The sequence below is a fragment of the Heloderma suspectum genome, chromosome W (assembly GCF_057233095.1).
Source record: "Heloderma suspectum isolate Gila_16-S chromosome W, 16-S_ref, whole genome shotgun sequence".
Lineage (NCBI taxonomy): Eukaryota > Metazoa > Chordata > Lepidosauria > Squamata > Helodermatidae > Heloderma > Heloderma suspectum.
The window spans coordinates 1,393,337-1,412,870 of record NC_139475.1 but is presented as its reverse complement, the minus strand read 5'-3'; the positions used below and the strand labels follow the sequence as shown (position 1 = coordinate 1,412,870).

The window sequence follows — 19,534 nt, the reverse complement described above, 5'->3', positions numbered from 1 at the left end:
ATAAAGGCCTCCCTGCAGGGCACGGGAAGGGCGCTCAAGAGTTAGCCCCCTCTAGGCACCCTCCCCACCTCCAGCCTTTCCCAGAAGTGCCGCTTCAGTCATCCCCCACCGTTGTCCACTCACAGAGTCCTTTGGAGATGAGGGTGAGTCTCCGCGGCGACAGGTTTGGCAGGTTCGGCTTGATCAAGTCCTCCACAGTCACTGCAGCCATGGCGTTGATGCTCGTGGAAGCTGTGCTGTGAGGGGAGAAGAAGGACCAGACATCACAAATATTCTGGGGGCGGGAGGGGAGGGACGTGAGGAGCGGCCCTGGCAGGCCCTGCATACTCCCTTTCTGCATGCAGAAAGTCCCCGGTTCAGTCTTCATCATGTCCTAATAGGGCTGGGATGGACCCCTGTCTGAAACCTTGGAGAGCTGTTGCTAGATGCACCAAGACTCTTTATAAGGCAGCTTCCTCTCTTCCTGTTTAAACCAGCCCTTTCTTCAGAGCCATGGGGCTCCTTCACATGGAGCTTTTATCCTGCGATTGAGATTGCTCACTCGGGGAAGTTTGTGAGTTCTTTTCGTAACGTCGTCAACTTCCAGGGCACATCCAGAGGTATTTCCTGGCTTTTCTGTCTCAAACAGATCCGGAACTAATGAACCATTTTTTAAACTCGGAATGTAACATGATTAAAACAGCTACTAGATGGTGCTGTTTCATTGAGGTCTACGGAACACTGAAAATTAAAAGTTTCCCCTCTCGGCAATCACGTGGTCGCTGCCTGGGAGCCCGTGATAAGCGTGGAAAGGCTCCAGAACGGGAGGACTGTGGGAGTTTTCTTTAGTGTAAAGGCAGCCACGAGGACTGGAAGCTTACTTTATCTTTGCGGGAAGGACCGTGGCTCAGTGGTAGAGCCCCTGCTTTGCATTAGGACTGTCCATCGCTGGGAAGTCCAGTTCTTTTTTTGACTTGACAATGTGTGCAACTCAATTTGGATTTGCAAGCTGAGTTGCGGGTTTTACCCTGAACTCCGGGAATGTTTTTTCACCTTTTTTCACAGGTTCCACAAGTTGCACAAATTTCTGAGCAATCTGTGTAGATTGTTCCATGTGGCTACCAGGAAGAGGGCCTTTTATGCTGTGGCACCCCGGCTGTGGAATGAGCTTCCTAGAGAGGTTTGCCTGGCACCTACGTTGTACTCCTTCCAGCGTCAGGTGAAGATCTTTTTATTTCCCCAGCATTTTAGCATTTTAGTCTTTTAATTTTATGTATTCATTCATTCATTCATTTCATTTCTATACCACCCAATAGCCGAAGGTCTCTGGGTGGTTCACAAAAATTAAAACCAAACAGCACACAATAAAACAATATAAAACATATAGAACATTAAAACCACAGTATAACAATACAACCAGAATAAAACCTAGCAGCAGTGCAGGGATTTAAAATACAGACTTTAAACAGCAAAGCTAAAAGTCTAGAAAGCTAAAATGCTAAAATGCCTGGGAAAATAAAAAGGTCTTCAGCTGGCGCCGAAAGGAATACAATGTAGGTGCCAGGCGAATCTCACTAGGGAGCTCATTCCACAGATGAGGGGGCCACAGCAGAAAAAGCCCTCCTCCTGGTAGACACCCGCCTCACTTCCTTTGGCAGGGGCTCACGGAGGAGGGCCGCTGAGGATGATCTTAAGGTCCAGGCAGGCACATATGGGGGGAGGCGATCCTTCAGGTAACCTGGCCCCAAGCCGTTCAGGGCTTTGAATGTTAACACCAGCACTTTAAATCGGGCCTGGAAATGGACTGGCAGCCAATGCAGCTGGAAAAGGACAGGCGTAACATGAGCTCCCTGGCCAGTCCCTGTTAACAATCTCACTGCCCTATTTTGGAGCAGCTGAAGTTTCTGGACCGTTTTGAAAGGCAGCCCCACCTATAACGCATTGCAGTAATCCAGATGAGAAGTTATCGGAGCGTGAATAGCTGTAGCTAGGCTCTCTCTGGCCAGATAAGGGCGTAGTCCTTCCTCTCCGGCAGGTACCAGAGGGTAGCATTGGGAGAGGAGGTTTCGGACCTGTGGCCACTCACTTGTGGGGTGCCACAGGGTTCCATCCTCTCCCCGTTGCTATTTAACATCTATGTGAAGCCGCTGGGGGCTATCATCAGGAGGTTTGGGGTGCAGTGTCATCAATATGCGGATGACACGCAGCTCTACCTCTCGTTCAAATCTTCACCAAGGTTGGCCGTCGAATCCCTGTCCAAATGTCTGGAGACGGTGAGTGGCTGGATGGGGAGGAATAGGCTAAAGCTGAACCCTGACAAGACCGAGGTACTTTTGGTGGGAGACAAGAGGAGGCTGGGGGATGTTGACCTGGTGTTGAATGGGGTACGGCTACCCTTGAAAGACCAGGTCCGCAGCCTGGGGGTCATTTTGGACTCCCAGCTGTCCATGGAGGCTCAGGTGTCAGCTGTGAGCCGGACAGCGCTGTATCAACTCCATCTGATACGGCGGCTGTGCCCCTACCTTCCCGACCATCTGCTCCCATCGGTAGTACATGCCCTGGTCTCCTCTTGTTTAGACTACTGTAATGCGCTCTACGTGGGGTTACCCTTGAAGACGGTTCGGAAACTGCAGCTGGTACAGAACGCGGCGGCTCGCCTGATTAAAGGCAGCCGCCGGCGAGATCACATCACTCCAGTGCTGAAGGAGTTGCACTGGTTACCAGTTGTTTTCCGGGCCAAATTCAAGGTGTTGGTTTTGACCTTTAAAACCCTATATGGTTCCGGCCCAGCCTATCTTAAGGAGCGCCTCCAGCAGCACCAGACAGGCCGCTTAACAAGATCAGCCTCGGATGGCCTTCTCTCTGTCCCATCAGCCAGGACAGCTAGACTGGTGGGGATGAGGGAGAGGGCCTTTTCTGTGGTGGCCCCCACTCTGTGGAACTCCCTCCCTAGGGAACTCCGCCATGCCCCCTCTTTAATGAACTTCCGCCGTGCATTAAAAACATGGCTGTTCAGGCAGGTATTTGGGGTGGGTTAAGGTATTTTAGAAAATGTTTTTATTATAGAATTTTATTGTTTTATTGTATGCTGTACATCGCCCAGAGTGGCTGGGTGACCAGCCAGATGGGCGATTAATAAATTAAATAATAAATAAATGAATAAATAAGTAGTTGGTATACCAGCCTAAGCTGATAAAAAGTGCTCCGTGCCACTGAGCTCACTGTGCCTCAAGTGACAGTTCTGGGTCCAAGAGCACCCCCAAACTACGAACCTGATCCTTTAGGGGGAGTGCAGCCCCCTCCAGAACAGGTTGAATATCACCTAGCCGGGCAGACAAACCACCCACTAACAGCCCCTTTTAACTTTGCTGTTTTAAATCTGTTAACTGCATTTTAAATCTCTGCATTGCTGCTAGGTTTTATTGTGGTTGAATTTTTATACTATAGTTTTAAGCTTTTATATTGTATACTGTTTTTTATTCTGTACTTTGTGGTTTGAATTTTTGTGAACCGCCCAGACAGCTTCAGCTATTGGCCGGTATAGAAATGTAATTAATTAATTAATTAATTAATTAATAATGGAACCTGCAGGGAAAAAAAGGCACAAAATGTTCAGAAAATCTGTGAGCTGGCCTGACTTGCTGCAGACTGTGTCAGGCACTGTAGCAGGAAGGAACTGGACTGAAGCATGGGGGGCTGAACCTAGGAAAACTCATCAAACTGTATCCCCCAAATGGATTTCTCCAATGTCCAGTTTGCATGCAGGTCTCACGTTCAGTCCCCAGCAGCATCTCCAGGAAGGGCTGAGAAGGAATCCTGCCTGAAACCCTGGAGAGCTGCTGCTGCCTGTCAGGGTTGACAATACTGTGCTAGATGGATTAAGGGTCTATTATTATTATTATTATTATTATTTTATGATGAGTGTGTGCCAACATTAGTATGTCATGTCTCAATGCCAGAGGACCGTAAATAGTTCACTAGAGTAAGCTCTGAGATAGCAGCAGCAGCTTTTAGCTGGGCCGGTGGATTGTCTGGGCTGCTTACACCCATGACGGCTGCATTCAGAAGCATGTGCACAATGCAGCATGAAGACACAAGGGCTAAGGAGGGCTGCTTGAAGATTACCGGGTGGGGTGGGGTGAGGATAACGGCCCTGGCTAAGACTTTGCTCTTCGACAAACAGAACTGAAACTGAAATTACATGACGCAAGAGCAAATATTTACGTAAGGTTGTACATTCAGCAGAGCTGATGTTGTTTTAACCCATGGGGAGGGGCCATAGCTCAGTGGGAGAGCCCCTGCTTTGCACTCAGAAGGTCCCAGGTTCGAACCCTGGCAGCATCTCCGGGTAGGGCTGGGGAACATCCTTGCCTGAAACCTCGGAGAGACTTTGCTGCCAGTCCATGTCAACAATCCTGGGCTAGATGGACCCAGGGGGGGTCTGACGATGTCCAAGGCAGCAAATATTCCTGTGACATCAAGTCCAACCGTACAGGCATTTGGCTGAGACCAAGCCCCATTTTATCTCTAGCTGGGCTGGACATCGGAAGGTGCAAAGTCTGGGCTAGGTTTGGGGGTGAATTTTGGCATCCACTTACTGCCACCTCATATTTCACAGCCAGGGGTTGCTACAAGGCTTCCTTAGGCTGCATGCTGGACTAGACGGACGCTTGATGTGGATCCAACAAGGCAGCTTTTGTGTTACTGGGTAATCTGACTAAAGCCAGGTGCGCTGTTGATCAGGCCACCAAACTCCACTCAAGTTGCATGTCAAAGACTGAAAAAGGGTAGTCCCTTCAGGGGAGGTATGGCAAAGGGGTTTTTACTCACCTCAGGGTTCCACTGTATGCACAGGCCAGGAAAAGCCCAGGTACCCCAGGGTATTTCTCAAAGATATCCAAGACCAAATAAGGCATATACTAGGAAAGGACAAGAAGACAAGAGATGCATTTCAGCAAAAGGCCAAGATTTGCAAGCCAAACATGAGCCACCCGTGTGACACAGCTGCAAAAAGAGCTAATGTGATCCTTAGGCTGCAGGCATAGCAGCCACCATTGCCAAACACTAATAATTCCACCACTTTATTCCTCACTAAATCGGACCTTGTCTGGAGTCCTGTGTCTATTTCTTCAAGATGAAGCTGGACAGCCATCTGTCAGGGATGCTCTGAGTTGGATTCTTGCATTGAGCAGGGGGTTGGACTGGATGGCCTTGTAGGCCCCTTCCAACCCTACTATTCTATGATTCTATGATTCTGGGCGGTGCACTTTATGATGGATTAGTGGTGCTGACAGAGCAGGACCGTGAGGCAGAAATCCCAGGCCCCACTGGGCAGAATGAGGAGTGCCCCAAACGCCAGGGCTGGCGTACCCCATTTTGAAGTAAGTAAAGAAATGTGCATTACCACATTATGGCAGGCATGTGCATTACCACATTATGGTAATGTGGTGCATTACCACATTATGGCAGGCATCCCATAAGACCATTAAATCCAGAGGCAGGCATCCCATAAGACCATTAAATCCAGAGGCAGGCATCCCATAAGACCATTAAATCCAGAGTCTACAATTACCTAACTGGACCACTAAGAAGGCTGTAGACAAATCGCAACAGGTGCAAAGGGGGGCAACAAAAATGGAAAGGGGTATGGGAAAGAAATCCCATGTGCAAAGGTTGACAGAACTTGTGTATGGTGGGAACCTGGTGGGTGGGTAGGGGCTGTTCAGTAAATAAGGGCAAAGGATTGTTCTCTGCCGTTCCAGAGGGCAAAGGACTGAGTCTAAAGGGATTTAACTTACTGGACGGTAGATTTTGGTCGACCTTAGGAGAAACATCTGGACAGTCAGAGCAGCTGGAGAAAGGAAGCAATTACCTGCGGGGTGGGGGCCTCTCCCTTGCTGGTAGTCTTTGAGCAGAGGCTGTCAACTATCTGTTGGGGATGTTCTGGCTCTGATTTTCCTGCATCGAGCATGATAGCCTCCGATTCTGTGACTCTATTATTCTGTGGCTAAAACCCCACAGAAGTCCTAGTTCAAGCAGACCCGTTGAAATGAATGGGGCATAAGTCAGACTTAGGCTGGATTTTACCTTATGACGCTTCAGATGAAAAATGAGGTGGAGGACTTGGCAGGGAAGGGGCGCGTGGATTCTCAAAAAGTCTGTGCAAATCCTTGAGGGGCTTGGGGTTGTTTGTTTTAGTTTTCAGTTGCACGGTGAAAATGAGTGAAGTGCAAGGGAGTGGTGGCGGGGGGGGGGGGAGCAGCACCTCCATTATGCAAACCAGAAAGGAGGAAAAGACTCTGGTGTTGCGTGATAACAGAAATCTTTATTGTTGCTCTACGCGTTTCAGACTAAAGACTTGTAAAGAAAATGCAGAAATTCCACAAGTAGGAAGTTCCCTTCCCTCCCTCCTTCCTTCCTATCTAACCCTTTAACAATCAGTTTCAGTAAAGCAAAAGAGCAAAGCTGCAGCGATTCCTCACAGGCATAGACAGAGAGAAAGCTTTGCTCCTTTGCTTTTCTTAAATTGATTTTTAAAGGGTATATCTACAGAGAAAAAAAGGGCAAGTCAAGCTTCCTACATAGGAGTTTTGGCATCTTCCTCGCAAGCTCCTGACAGGAACCATGCAGGGATGATCCACTCATTTCACAGAACAAAATGAGGTGTTGGCAGGACCACACTGGGACACTGGGGTTTATCCAAACAGCAATTGAAATGCTGCTTGCCCCCAGGGCACGGCACAGATCCCATGTTCCAGTTGCAGGGCAGCCAATGCACAGCAGCCTCAAGATGCGGGGGTGGCCAGAAATCAGACAAATTCATGGTGGTGGTGGAAAAGGATGAGGAGGGAGAGTTTATATTAGGCCATGATAGGAATAGGAACCCAGATGGTCCCCTGTATGTCTGAATTATCCACTCGGACCACAGGCTATACTTCCTGGATTAAAATAAATGGAGCAAAGAATAAAAGGAACCTGGTGGTCGGAGTCTACTACCGGCCACCCAACCAAGGAGAAGACGAGGATGAAACTTTCGAAAAGCAAATAGCCAATGTTTCAAGGAAGCATGATGTAGTAGTAATGGGGGACTTCAATTTGCCCGATATTTGTTGGGAGACAAATTCTGCCAAACATGGCCCCTCCAGGAAATTCCTGACTTGTGTGGTGGATAACTTCCTCCTACAGAAAGGAGAGGAAGGAACTAGAGGATCGGCTGTCCTTGACTTGATCCTAACCAACAGAGATGACTTAGTGGATAAAGCAGCAGTTACAGGAACTCTGGGGGAAAGCGACTATGTCGCACTTGAGTTCTTGGTTCTAAGGGAAGCAAAAGCCGAGTGTAGTCAAGCGCGTACCCTGGATTTTAGGAAAGCTGATTTTAATAAACTCAGAGCAATGATCAATAAGGTCCCATGGCAAGCGACGCTAATGAGAAAAGGAGCCCGAGATGGGTGGGAGCTTTTAAAAAAGGAAATTCTCAAGGCATAATCACAAACAATTCCAACAAGAAGAAAAGGTGGAAGACAACAGAAGAAGCCAATGTGGCTTCACAACAAGCTTAGGGATGACCTGAAAACGAAAAAGGACACATATAGGAAGTGGAAACAAGGCCAAGCAACAAAGGAAGAGTACAGGCAGGTAGCACAGAATTGCAGGGATGGCGTCAGGAAGGCTAAAGCTGAGAACGAGCTGAGGTTAGCGAGGGAGGCTAAAAGCAACAAAAAAGCTTTCTTCAGCTACATGCATAGTAAAAGGCAGAGGAAAGAAATGGTGGTTCAACTATTCAATGAGGATGGCAAAATGATAACAGATGACAAGGAAGAGGCAGAAGTGCTCATTTCCTACTTTGGCTCAGTCTTCTCCTGAAAGAGGGTCTATGACCCACCTGGCAAAGGCGAAGTACAGGCTGAAGGGGCAGGATTGCAGCTTGAGATCAACAGGCATATGGTCAAGAAGGAACACCTAATTACTTGGAATGGGTTCAAATCTCCAGGGCCAGATGAGCTGCATCCTAGAGTAATAAAGGAACTGGCAGCAGAACTCTCAGAACCGCTGTCTATTCTCTTTGAGAAATCATGGAGGACGGGGGAAGTGCCAGATGACTGGAGGAGGGCTAATGTTGTCCCTATCGTCAAAAGGGGCAAAAAAGAGGAACCTGGGAACTACAGACCAGTCAGTCTGACGTCGATCTCTGCGAAAATTCTGGAGCAGATTATAAAGCAATCAGTCTGTAAGCACCCTGGAAACAATGCAGTGATTACTTGAAGCCAACATGGATTTGTCAAGAACAAATCCTGCCAGATAAATCTGATCTCATTTTATGCTGTGGACATCATATACCTTGACTTTAGCAAGGCTTTCGACAAAGTGCCCCATGATATCCTAATTAGCAAACTAGCTCAAAGTGGGCGAGATGAAACAACGATCCAGTAGCTACAGAATAGAACTCAAAGAGTGCTTCTCAATGGGACCTTCTCAAACTGAAAAGTAGTAGTGAGCTGGGTACCGCAGGGCTCAGTGCTGGGCCCAGTGCTCTTCAACATTGTTATTAATGACTTGGAGGAGGAGGTGCAGGGAATGCTGATCACATTTGCAGATGACACAAAATGGGGCGGGATAGCTAATACTTTTTAAGACAAAAACAAAATTCAAAGTGATCTGGATAGACTGGAGAGCTGGGCAGAAAACAACAGAATGACATTTAATAGGGATAAATGCCCAGTTCTGCACCTAGGACAAAGAAACCAAAGGCACAGTTACAAGATGGGGGATACGTGGCTCAACAATACTACAAGCAAGAAGGATCTTGGAATTGTTGTAGATAACAAGCTGAACATGAGCCAACAATGTGATATGTCTGCAAAAAAGGCAAATGCTATTTTGAGCTGCATTAATAGAAGTACAGCTTCCAAATCCAGAAAAGTACTAATTCCCCTCTACTCAGCACTGGTTAGGTCTTGAGTACTGTTTCCAGTTCTGGGCACCACACTTTAAGAAGGATGCAGACAAACTGGAGAGGGTTTAGAGGAGGGCAATGAGGATGATCAGGGGACTGGAAACAAAGCCCTATGAAGAGAGACTGGAAGAGCTGGATATGTTTAGCCTTGAGAAGACAAATGTGCATTTGTGCAAATTCACATGTGTAAAAATACACCAATTCCCCCAAATGCGCATTTTCATACTTTGGCCTATGGAGAAATGTGCATTTCTGGCCTCTTTTTTTGCAAATTTTCAATGAGTAAATTTGTGCAAAATTCGGGAATGTTAGAAAAACGGTCCGTAAGTCCATGGAATCCACCTGACAGGGAAAGCTGAGCCCACTGTGGAATCCGCTGGTCAGATTCATGAAAATCTGAACTCATTCGGTTCAGTTGTGGATTTCTCTGACATTCCTCGTCTGAATGTACATTTCAACTTGACTCAGAGGATGGTACATTTTTTGCCTCACTGCCCGGTTCTGTTCTGTATTAAATGAATAAATATAGGCATTTCAGAGACATAGTTCTAAGTTATTATCGCTGTTTTATCCATTGCCATGGTGTTTAATGTTTGGCATTATATTGCACTTTCTTCGTTTAAAGATTTGTATTGTATTTTTTGTTTGTAACCATTGTACAGCATTTTAGTTTTTTAACTGTCTGATCTGCCCAGAGAACGTGAGTTCTTGGGCGGATTAGAAATGTAATAAATACTAAATAAAATCAGGGGCTCCTGTCTGTTTATTTGTTTGGCTCTTGCCTTGTTTGTTTAACCCTTGGTTCTCTCCGATTTTAAGTAGTTCCTTTGGCTGTCCAAACACTCCCCTCCCACACCTGAGGTTGACATAAGTGGCAGGTGAATACCTGGTCAGGTGCCGAGATGTGGCCAGCCAAGAGAGGATCACAGTCCTTGTAGAGAGCAAACATCACAATGCCACAGCCCACCGCGCTGGAGACTATGACGAAGAGGCCCACTTGATTGACCAGGAGAGCTCTGCCGTTGGGGTGGTGGGAGGTACAGAGAGGAGAGGAGGAGAGGAGAGGAAGCAGAGAGAACAAAACGGAAAGGACAAGTATGAGCACAGGGAATTAAACATTTCAGAGATGCAGTTCAAAGTCAAGGAACCTCGGGATTCTTCTACTAAACCAGCCTTCCTCAGCCTCCTGCCCTCCAGATGTTTTGGAAGTCATGTCTCATCTGCCCCGGGCAGCACAGCCAATGATCACGAATCCCAGAGTTGTCACTTCAGACATCTGGAGAGCTCTAGTTTGGGGAAGGCAGCACTAAAGAATTAGCTGAATCAAAAAGAATGAGTGGAATCATCATTGCCCGCAGGCACCGCACTGGAGACCCCAGAAATACATGGCCCAGTGGTCTTAGGCCATGTAAGACAGCTTGCTGTGTTCCTTTAAAAATCAGTCCTTTGTTCAGAAACAGAGGACTAGGGTCTTGCTGTATGTTTAGGGGAAGGGCCATAGCTCAGTTACAGAGCACATACTTTGCATATGAAAGGCCGCAGGTTCAATCCCCAGCAGCATCTCCAGGTAGGGCAAGGAAAGAATTCTGCCGGAAACGCTGGAGAGCTGCTGCCGCCGGTCAACGTTGGCAATACTGGGCTAGATGGACTCAGGTCCTGGCTCCATATCAGGAAGTTTCCTTATGCACGCACACTGCACGCACTTTGCAAACTCAAGCATCAGAACTCCCAATCCAGAACCTGCCTCCAACGCCAAATTGCCGTTTTCTTTTTTAATCAGCACAGCGCAGACGCTCTGGGCAAGCTCTGTCTGCTTCTGATAGTCTTTGGTGACCCTAGTGGGCTGGAACATGGGTGGGGTTGTGAGGAAAACACTAGATGCAGCCTGGGGGTTATCAAGTCCAGTGAGAAACACAGCTTGAGTCTATAGAATCAGGTGGAAGGAGAAAGAACACAAAACCGTGGAGCGTCTTTGGCAGGCATCCCAGTGACACAACCCCGATACCGGAAGAAAAGAAAAGAAAAAAGACAGAAAAAAGCCTGCAGTTGATACGAGAGCTGCGCACACAAAAAAGGAAAGAGCCTTGGGCTGTATGTTCCTGCCGCTGGACCAAGGCACCCTGATTTATGGCACTCCCTATCTCAAAGGCTGGAGGTGCAAGGCAACCAGAACACAAGCACAGCATCTTGGCGGAGGGGGCGCTCGTCTGGCACACCAGTGGGAGCCATGAGTCCTGTGGCATCGTAAAAAGCACAAATAGTCTTATTGTAGCAGAAGCTTTTGTGCACTAGTGGCATCTGTTGAAGTGGAGCCCCTCCGCTAACCAAAACTGGTTAGGAACATCAGAAGAGCCCTGCTGGATCGGACCACGGGTCCCTCTAGTCCAGCATTCTGTTCGCACAGTGGCCAGCCAGCTGTCGACCAGGAACCCACAAGCAGGTTCTATGCCATAATAAATTTGTAAGTCTTGAAAGTGCTACAAGGCTTCTGGTCCTTTCCTTTTTTTGGACACCGGTGCCTTCCAGATGTGCTGGACTGCAATTCCGATCATTGGCCAGGCTGGCTGAGAATGATGGGAGCTGCAGTCCTACACATTTGGAGCGGACCAGGTTGGGGAAAGCTGCTTGAAATGGTTAAAATGTCTCAATCTGGCAAACAGACAGAAGCAATGATGTTCCACATCTGTATTTTACGTATTTTTCTTTCCCACTTTCCCCTTATTTGCTTTCATTTTTGTTTTCATTGATCCCCCTGGATGTGCAGCAGGCATATCGCTCCAAATCAAATCACCAAATGTTGGGTGTTGCAAGGATTCGAACTGCACTCAGCTGTAAGTGCAACACTAAGGAAGGCACCCCCTTGGCTCCCTTCTCCCTGACTCACACTTTTGCTTCTTTCTCCGTCTTGCAGGCTACGTAACGCTGCACCTGGGCCTGATTCACACCGTACATAGAAAGCCAAAGCAGTGTCCCGCCACAGATGAAGGTCCAGAAAGTGTAACGGCTGCGGGGATCTGGGTTGAAACTGGAGGATGGAAGGAAGAAGTGTAGGAAGTGAAACAGCCATCTCAATAGCTATTTGTCCGCCCTTAGGGTTGCTAGATCTCATGAGGTTCAGACTCAAAGGGTGGAGCCTAGGAACTCCAGGGGGGAAGCCAATTGGAGCAAGCCCGGCGATTTCAAACTTCTTTTTCCTGTCTGATCTCCACTGGGAGATGATTTGCCCCTTCCCCATACACTTTCAAAACATATCCAAGATGCTGGTTTTGGGATGTGACTCTCAGCCTCCTTCGCCCGTGGCGAAGGAGGCCAAACATGAAAGACCGTATTATGGAAAGGGGCTGGTTTAAATTTTGGGGAAGGCTGCAGGAATAAAAGTTGTGTGTCCCCCCCCCCACACACACACACAGTTGATAGTAATGCAGGGCAGAGAAATGGCACCTGCGTTCAGTGTTAAAGTGCTCTCAGTGAGGCGGCATATTGGTTCAGTCACCTTGTCAAGGGCAATATGTTTTTCTCTCCCCCAACTCAACTGCCCTGTGTGGGAAAGAGGAAGGAGCGAGAGAGGAAGTGAAGTAGAGGAGAGACAGAGTTCCCTCTACTTAATTGTCCCCTTAAGTAGAGGGAACAATCTACTTCATGTTTCCCTCTTCCCTCCCAATCCTGTTCTCCTTGCGTGTTGCATCTTTTTAAGATTGTAGGCCTGCAGGGGCAGGGACCATCTTATTTTATTGATTGATTGTAAGCCGCTCTGGGAAACTTTTGTGTGTGTTGGGTGGGCAGGTGCTGAGGAGCGGCATAAAAATGCTTTAAATAAATAAACTCAGGAGCAGATTAGAGTGGGGGACAGTGATGGCAAAGACACCCCCCCACCCACCCATTTAGAGAGGGGAGGGAAAGCAAGGATTTTTCTCGAATGCTTTTACACCCTCCAAAAGGCAACGTCCGCAGCCAAAATGGGACCTTGCGGAAATTCGGCACAGCACCACTGACAGTCATTGTCGAGGACCTACTCATCAAAGTTGATCCTGGAGTTGTTGTAGGCAATGGCAAGGACTTCGTACGGTCCTCCCACCAGCAGCGTCCCCTGAATCAAGATGGCCACAAAGCCCGAGAGCATGACGAAGACCTGGAAGACGTCCGTCCAGATGACAGCTTTCATCCCGCCCTGAAAGGCAGAAGGGTAATTTAGCAGCGTAAGCTGGCCATTGCTCCAGAGCAGACATCGGAAATGAGCCGCTTTGTCTAACTATATATTTATTTGAAGCTTTTCGACGCTGCTCTTCAGCCCAGTCCCTCACCTCAAGCTTACAATCTAAAAAGACACGACACAAAAGGAAAAGCAACGGGGAGGGAGGAGGAGGAAAGAACAGAAGCTAAAGCGGGCACTCAGTCTTAGTAACAAAGTTCTGACAATGACCCACTGAGGTTGTATACAGTTCAAGGAGAAGAGGAGGCAAAAATTTGGGGCCAGATTACTAAATGGCTTGACACCAGATTACTCTAAGGGCTGCCTACACCAGGAATGGAAAACTTTTGGGCCTCCAGATATTTTGGCCTACAATTCATCACTCACCACTGGGTAAAATATTTGGAGGGCCACATTTTCCCCCATCCCAACTTACATTTGAACCTGCCCAGGTATTAAGAACTACCTCAGAGGACCAGTTTGTAGGCCTGCCTGCAAGATCTGTTTAGTTGGCTGACAGGAGGGACAGGTCCTTCTCAGTGGTATCTCCAGGTTATGCAGTTCCCTCCCCACTGAGGTGTGTATGGCGTCAACCCTACAAATGTTTAAATGGGTTTTAAAAACTCGTTACTGCGTGAGGAGGAGCTCCACAGAATATGCTTTGCCCATTTTCCACATACCCCCAAACTTTCAAGATCATTTCATAGCAGGAGGGGTGTATGTGTCAGGACTTTGGAAGCTTTCATATGAGGTGTCTGATGGAATGGTTCAGGGAGAAGAAGATGTCAGAGGACATTGGCTAACATCTGGACGGAGAGAATGTCCTCTCTGAGAATGTCCAAAGTATACTTACAATGGTGGTGTAAAATGTACAGATGACACCAGTGGAAAGAAGGGAGGCCCAAATATCCAGTCCAGTCACTAGGGAAATGAGAAAGAAGGTGGTTTAGGAGACAGCGGCTATCTCTTAAAACATCTATAAAAGTCTAGTTTTATTGGCTAATTTAATCAGCATTTTTTCAGGAACAATTTCTATTCTGGGTGTCTTAAAATGCACCCTTGACACACAGAAATCTGGTAGGTGAATTCCTCTTCCATAACATCAGCCACTTGCTAAGAATAGGGACAGACTAATCGTTTTCTCCTTGCCACCTTCAAATTTCAAAAAAATCTCATGTTATTTCCATCCCACTGATGAAAAAATACTGCGGATTTTGGTACGTTTTGTCCAAACAACAACAACAACAACTGAGCAGAATCCTCAGCCAAATTCAGCAGGTACAGCTGTTTCTACCGTGTTGTACCTTCATGCCATGTGGTTGTTAAAAATGCTTGACAGGAATAATCAAATAAAGAGATGGCAGCCCTAATTCTGCACCACAAACAGGTTGAATACACCAATATTCGAACCCAGAATTTGAAGGGCTAAAACTCAAATCTCTGGAGCTGGACGGATGGATCTCTTCCGTTTTGATTTCTCCCACGCTGGACTTTTTTTAAATCTCAAATTCCTTCCATCCAGTTGATGAAGAAATCTGCAAATTTTGGTAAGATATATATCGATATTTATCACTCATCCTTAGCTAAGAAATGTTTTGTAGCATAATTCCCATGAGCTGAGCTTCTCTTCAAGGCCCGTCCACCACATTTGAGGGTATTTGAAAGGAAACCTAAGGCTGTGATCCTAAGCAGACAGACTAGGGAGTAAACGTCACTGGACTCTGCAGAACTTCCTTCTGAGTAAACATGCATAGGATTGGGCTGCACAACAAAGCATACAAGGGAGAGGGCCCTCTCCGTGGTGACCCCCCATTTATGGAATGATATCTCCGATGAAGCCCACCTGGCACCAACGTTGTCATCTTTTCAGCGCCAGGTAAAACTGCCCTCTTCTGTCAGGCATTTGGCAGCACATAATGAATCTCTTTGATTGTCCCTGGCTGATAGTTTTAAACTGTATTAGACATATGTCGTTGCATGTGCTATTTGTTCTATGTCATTGCGTGAATGGTTTTATATTTTATATGATGTATTTTAATGGGTTTTTAAAATTTCTGTGAACCTCCCAGAGAGCTTTGGCTATGGGGCAGTGTAGAAATATAATATAATATAATAAATGAAATGAAATGAAATGAAATAGAGGGTACCTTGGTTGAGGATCAACGCTGGTGCATAGATCACAATTCCAGTATACAGCATCTAGATGGTGGGAAGAATTGGACATGCCTAAACCTCTTTTGAAATCTGCATTCGAGCCTCAGAAGGAGAAGGGGATTTGAGCTCAGTGCTAGAGCACCTACATTACATGCAGAAGGTTTCAGTTTCAGTCCCTGGCATCTCCAAGTGGGGCTGGGAAAAAACCCATCAGAAACACTGGAAGATGCTACCAGTCAGTGCTGCCAGTATGGAGCCAGATGGACCACTTGGCATAATGCAACTGCCTATGCTCCTATTTAAAGCAACCCTTTACTCAGAACTTGAAGACTGGCATCTTACTTTATTTTAAGGGAATGGCCATAGCTCACTGGTAGAAACCCTGCTTTGAATGAAGAAGGTCCCAGATTCGATCTCCGACATCTCCAGGTAAAAAGACCCTTCTCTTTCCAAAACCCCAGTCAGCCCTGCTACCTGTCAGTGTCAACAATACTGGGCTAGACGGACCAGGGGTCTGGTCCCAGATACGGAAACTTTATCTGTTCCCAAAACTATGCTTCGTTTCCATTGCAGGCAAAGCATATTCCAGACGACTTACCGTGGCAATGATGTACTGGATCGTCCCACACAGACGGACTTTCTTGGAGAACCTCAGCTCCAGATACTGTGAAGACAAGATTGGGAAAGGGAACTGAAATCGACAGGGTGACTCATGAAGTCCTTCCAGCGGAGCTCTTCAGCAGGCCTCTGTCCAAAAACAGAGAAGCGAAGAATGTGCATAAAGAGCAGGAGGGCATCTTGGAAAGCGCCTTCACCTCACAGGCCCCGCTGTCTCGCAGGTGCAGTTCCTATCACACATCCCACTTGTTTTAAGATCAGCAGGTTGCTTTCAGTTCCCAGTTCTATCCCTCCTGGCACAGAATTTTTTTCAATGTGCCTGATGTATTGCAAGATGGGTGCAGGAATTCTTCCTGCATGCTTATCCTTCCTCACATGGCCACTACCCCTTTCCCATGACTACCGACAGTTTGGTGGCTTCCCAGCTTTTGTGCAGTTTCCCCCTAAAAGGTGGATATGCCTTTTTTAAGCTAAAATACGTCGGTATTTTTGTCTTCAGCCCCACCCACCAAGAGCAGCCCCCAAGAACTTGTGCATTTTTAATTTTATTTTTCTGAGAAAAGACTTTTATAGTACGTACTGTGTTTAAATGATTTTTTTTGCGCAATTTTGTTTGTTTTAAAGAAGAAAAGTGGCAAATTCATGCAAATTAGGGATGGTATGGATTAAGTAGTGAACACACACGGAAACAAGAAGGACTGGCCATAGACGAATTCATCCATCTCTGCTTAAGGGCTTTTCTACACGAGGCATTTAACATGTACTCATCCTTCCCTATTCATGGTTGCTTACAGGTTCTTCAGATGATACTGCGACCCTCCAGTTTCATTTCTGTGTCTAACCAGCACTTTTGGTGAGGTTTTTTTAGAGCAGGGGAAATGCGGCATTTAATTGTGAAAGTGAATGAAAGCGCAATTTCTTCTTGTGCGCTTACGTTAGTCCACTGCACCCCAGTGCCACCTAGAAGTTATGTAGTGGAAACGCAGGAAAGGAAACACTCCTCATGTAGTGCTTGGTCTCAGTGCCATGAAACCAGAAGGAGATGCAGCGGATTAACAGCCCATTAACAGCCTCCTGCCGCAAAGCTCTTAAGCCTCCATCACACAAACCCGCGATGAAATAACAATTGTTTTGAAAAACGGGGGCTGCACTCTGAGGCTGCACTTACTCGGATTATTTCTGGTGTTCAACGATTTACAGCCCACCTTTTGATCTAAACCCAAGCTGGCACTCTCGAGATGTTCTCCCATCAACCCCAGCTAGCATGGATTGTGCCAACGCAAAACAAAACGTGGCTCTGTGCTCATCTTTCGGTTACGGGGCAGCCACAATGCTAGGAAGACGTGATGTTCCAGCATCTCCCTCGCATTCCTGTCACGCTGTTGCAGGAGCTTGCAGCGGGCCCAGTGGAAAGATCCCACCCCACAGGAAATGTGTTGCCACTTACTAGGGAGAAAACCCCACTAGAAACAACAGGATGTACGTCTGAGCAAGCAGGTTTAGGATAGCACTGCGGGCATAGAAATGCAGAAGTTGACTCGCATGCCCAGTGGGCCATGGAACAAAAAACATAAACCCAGCTTGTTTCTCTCCATTTGGCAGAGATTTAATCCACAGAAATCTGCCAATGAAGCCTGCTTTGTGGCTCGGAGCTCAGTGAGGTCCCCTGCAGGACGCTGCAAATGAAAGGGCGTTCATCAGACTACTGCAGGGCCCAGGCCAAAAGTCAGCACCCTTAAGGTCGCCATTCTAATTGGATCAACGGAGGATCGTGGGGTGTCGAAAGAGATCCCCGCAGTTTTGTTTCCATCCAAGCTGTTTCCTATTTCCTGGCCCCAAATAGTAAGCAAACTTTGTGCCCAGCAGCTGTCCTTGCAGCCCTCCCTCCTCCAAGGAAACACATTTCTACGTGTTTATTTTTCACATTCCACCCCTTTAAATCTCCCATCTTTTCTTCTCGCCGTGCTGGTGTTGATTTGGGGGGCGAAGGCGGAGAAGAGCGAAGAGGAGAACTTTGCTCCAAGCTTCTTCCACACTCTTGCTCATTGCCCGAGGTCTCCAAACAAGAACCTTGCCCTTTTTTGAAAGCAAGCAAGCAAGGAAGGAAGGAACACAAGCACCAAAGGGTCACACATCCACGTGACTGCGCAAAAGCTGAGATTATTGTCCCCAAAGTAGCAAATGCTCAACTGCCCCCATCTAAATGGGGACAGACCTGATTTCTTCTGGCCCCTGTCCTTGGTTGTATGGATCCTGTATTTTTTGCCACTGGGGGAATGCTTGGTAGAAATATTACTAGGTTAGCTCATTACGAGTGCCGTTCTTTGTCAGCATCATGATCCCTTCCCAAGGGAGTTTAAGGGCGCAATCCTACACATGTTTAGACAGAAAAAAAGCCCTACACCTCCCAGCATAGCTGGCTGCAGCTGCGGCATGCTGGGAGTTGTAGGACTTCTTTCCGTCTAAAGGATCACACCCTACATCTGTTTTAAATCTGTTACTGCACTTTAAATCTTTGCACTGCTGCTAGATTTAATTTGGTTGTCACTTTTATTTCGTACTGTAGTTTTAAACTTTGGTATCATATTTTATTGTGTTGCGTTTTATGGCTGGAATGGTTGTGAACCATCTTTAGCTATGGAGTGGTATAGAAATGTCACAAGTCAGTCAGTCAGTCTCAGACTTGGGCAACCTCTGCCAATCTCTGGCCCTCCAGATGTGTTGGGCTGTGTCGTTTGGCATCCCAGCAACTTCTGGGGGGCAGGAAAGGTCTCACTGCCACTAACTAAAGCCTTTAGAGAGGTATTTCAACCTTTTAGAAGGGGGGGGGGATGCACAAAAAGGAGGGAAACTATCAACAGTTGGTGGCCAGCAGGGAAGGGGGTCATTGGAAGGGACGTGGAGAGGTCTGGATTCAGCCCCCAAGCGGGCCGGGTTTGTTTCCCCACTCATGCATTAGTTTTAGACCTGCTCCTGGTGGAGATTAAAAAAACCCTGCTAGAACTGGTTTATTGATATGGATCCCAGGAGGTGCCTGACTTTTTGGAACTTCCTCGGGGGCATGTCACGATGAGCGCCTTGGGCGCATGACTCTTGTGCCTCCAAATTTTACCACCACACCACTTTACTCTTGTGCCTCCAGACTTTGCCACTATGCTTCCTTTCCCAGTGTGGAGATGCAGCGGTGGAAACCCAATCAACCGCTTTTTTAAAAAGTGCACTTTATTCTCATGCTGAGGAACATGGCCACAGTGTACGCACACAGACGCCCGCACGAAGAAATGTGCACACGGATGCACACATCGAGTGTTCCCCGCCTCTTCATAAAGGCTGTCATAAAGGCTTCGCTATATTTACCCCAAAGCCCGTGTTTGGACTCGGTCTCTTGACAACGCTCAAGCGTGGGTTGCGTTGCACAACCAGAAGAGTTGTCTGAGAACAATGCAGGGAGGCAGAGTTGATCCTCAATGGCTCAGGAGAGATTACAGGAGAGCATACGAAGAGTCCTGCTGGGTGAGATCCAGGACAGCCCATCCAACCCTGCATCCTGTTTCCCACAGTGGACAGCCAGAGGCACACAGGCAGCACTTATGCTTCTGCCCGGAAACAGACCTCCCCTGAACATAGCAGCACAGTGA

At 47.3% G+C, this 19,534-nt stretch overlaps 1 protein-coding gene across 1 annotated transcript in view; it reads right to left on the bottom strand.

The window, feature by feature from the left end:
* The window catches only part of LOC146333913 (sodium/iodide cotransporter-like), a 40,027-nt gene that overhangs the window by 10,397 nt on the left and 10,096 nt on the right, over nucleotides 1-19,534 (bottom strand). Inside the window, exons 2-9 of the mRNA XM_084825245.1 lie at nucleotides 15,877-15,942; nucleotides 15,272-15,323; nucleotides 13,978-14,045; nucleotides 12,949-13,103; nucleotides 11,820-11,960; nucleotides 9,822-9,951; nucleotides 4,810-4,898; nucleotides 124-236 (exon numbers count right to left, since the gene is read on the bottom strand). Coding sequence (XP_084681371.1) covers nucleotides 124-236; nucleotides 4,810-4,898; nucleotides 9,822-9,951; nucleotides 11,820-11,960; nucleotides 12,949-13,103; nucleotides 13,978-14,045; nucleotides 15,272-15,323; nucleotides 15,877-15,942 — 814 coding nt within the window. The remainder of the gene's footprint in view (nucleotides 1-123; nucleotides 237-4,809; nucleotides 4,899-9,821; nucleotides 9,952-11,819; nucleotides 11,961-12,948; nucleotides 13,104-13,977; nucleotides 14,046-15,271; nucleotides 15,324-15,876; nucleotides 15,943-19,534) is intronic.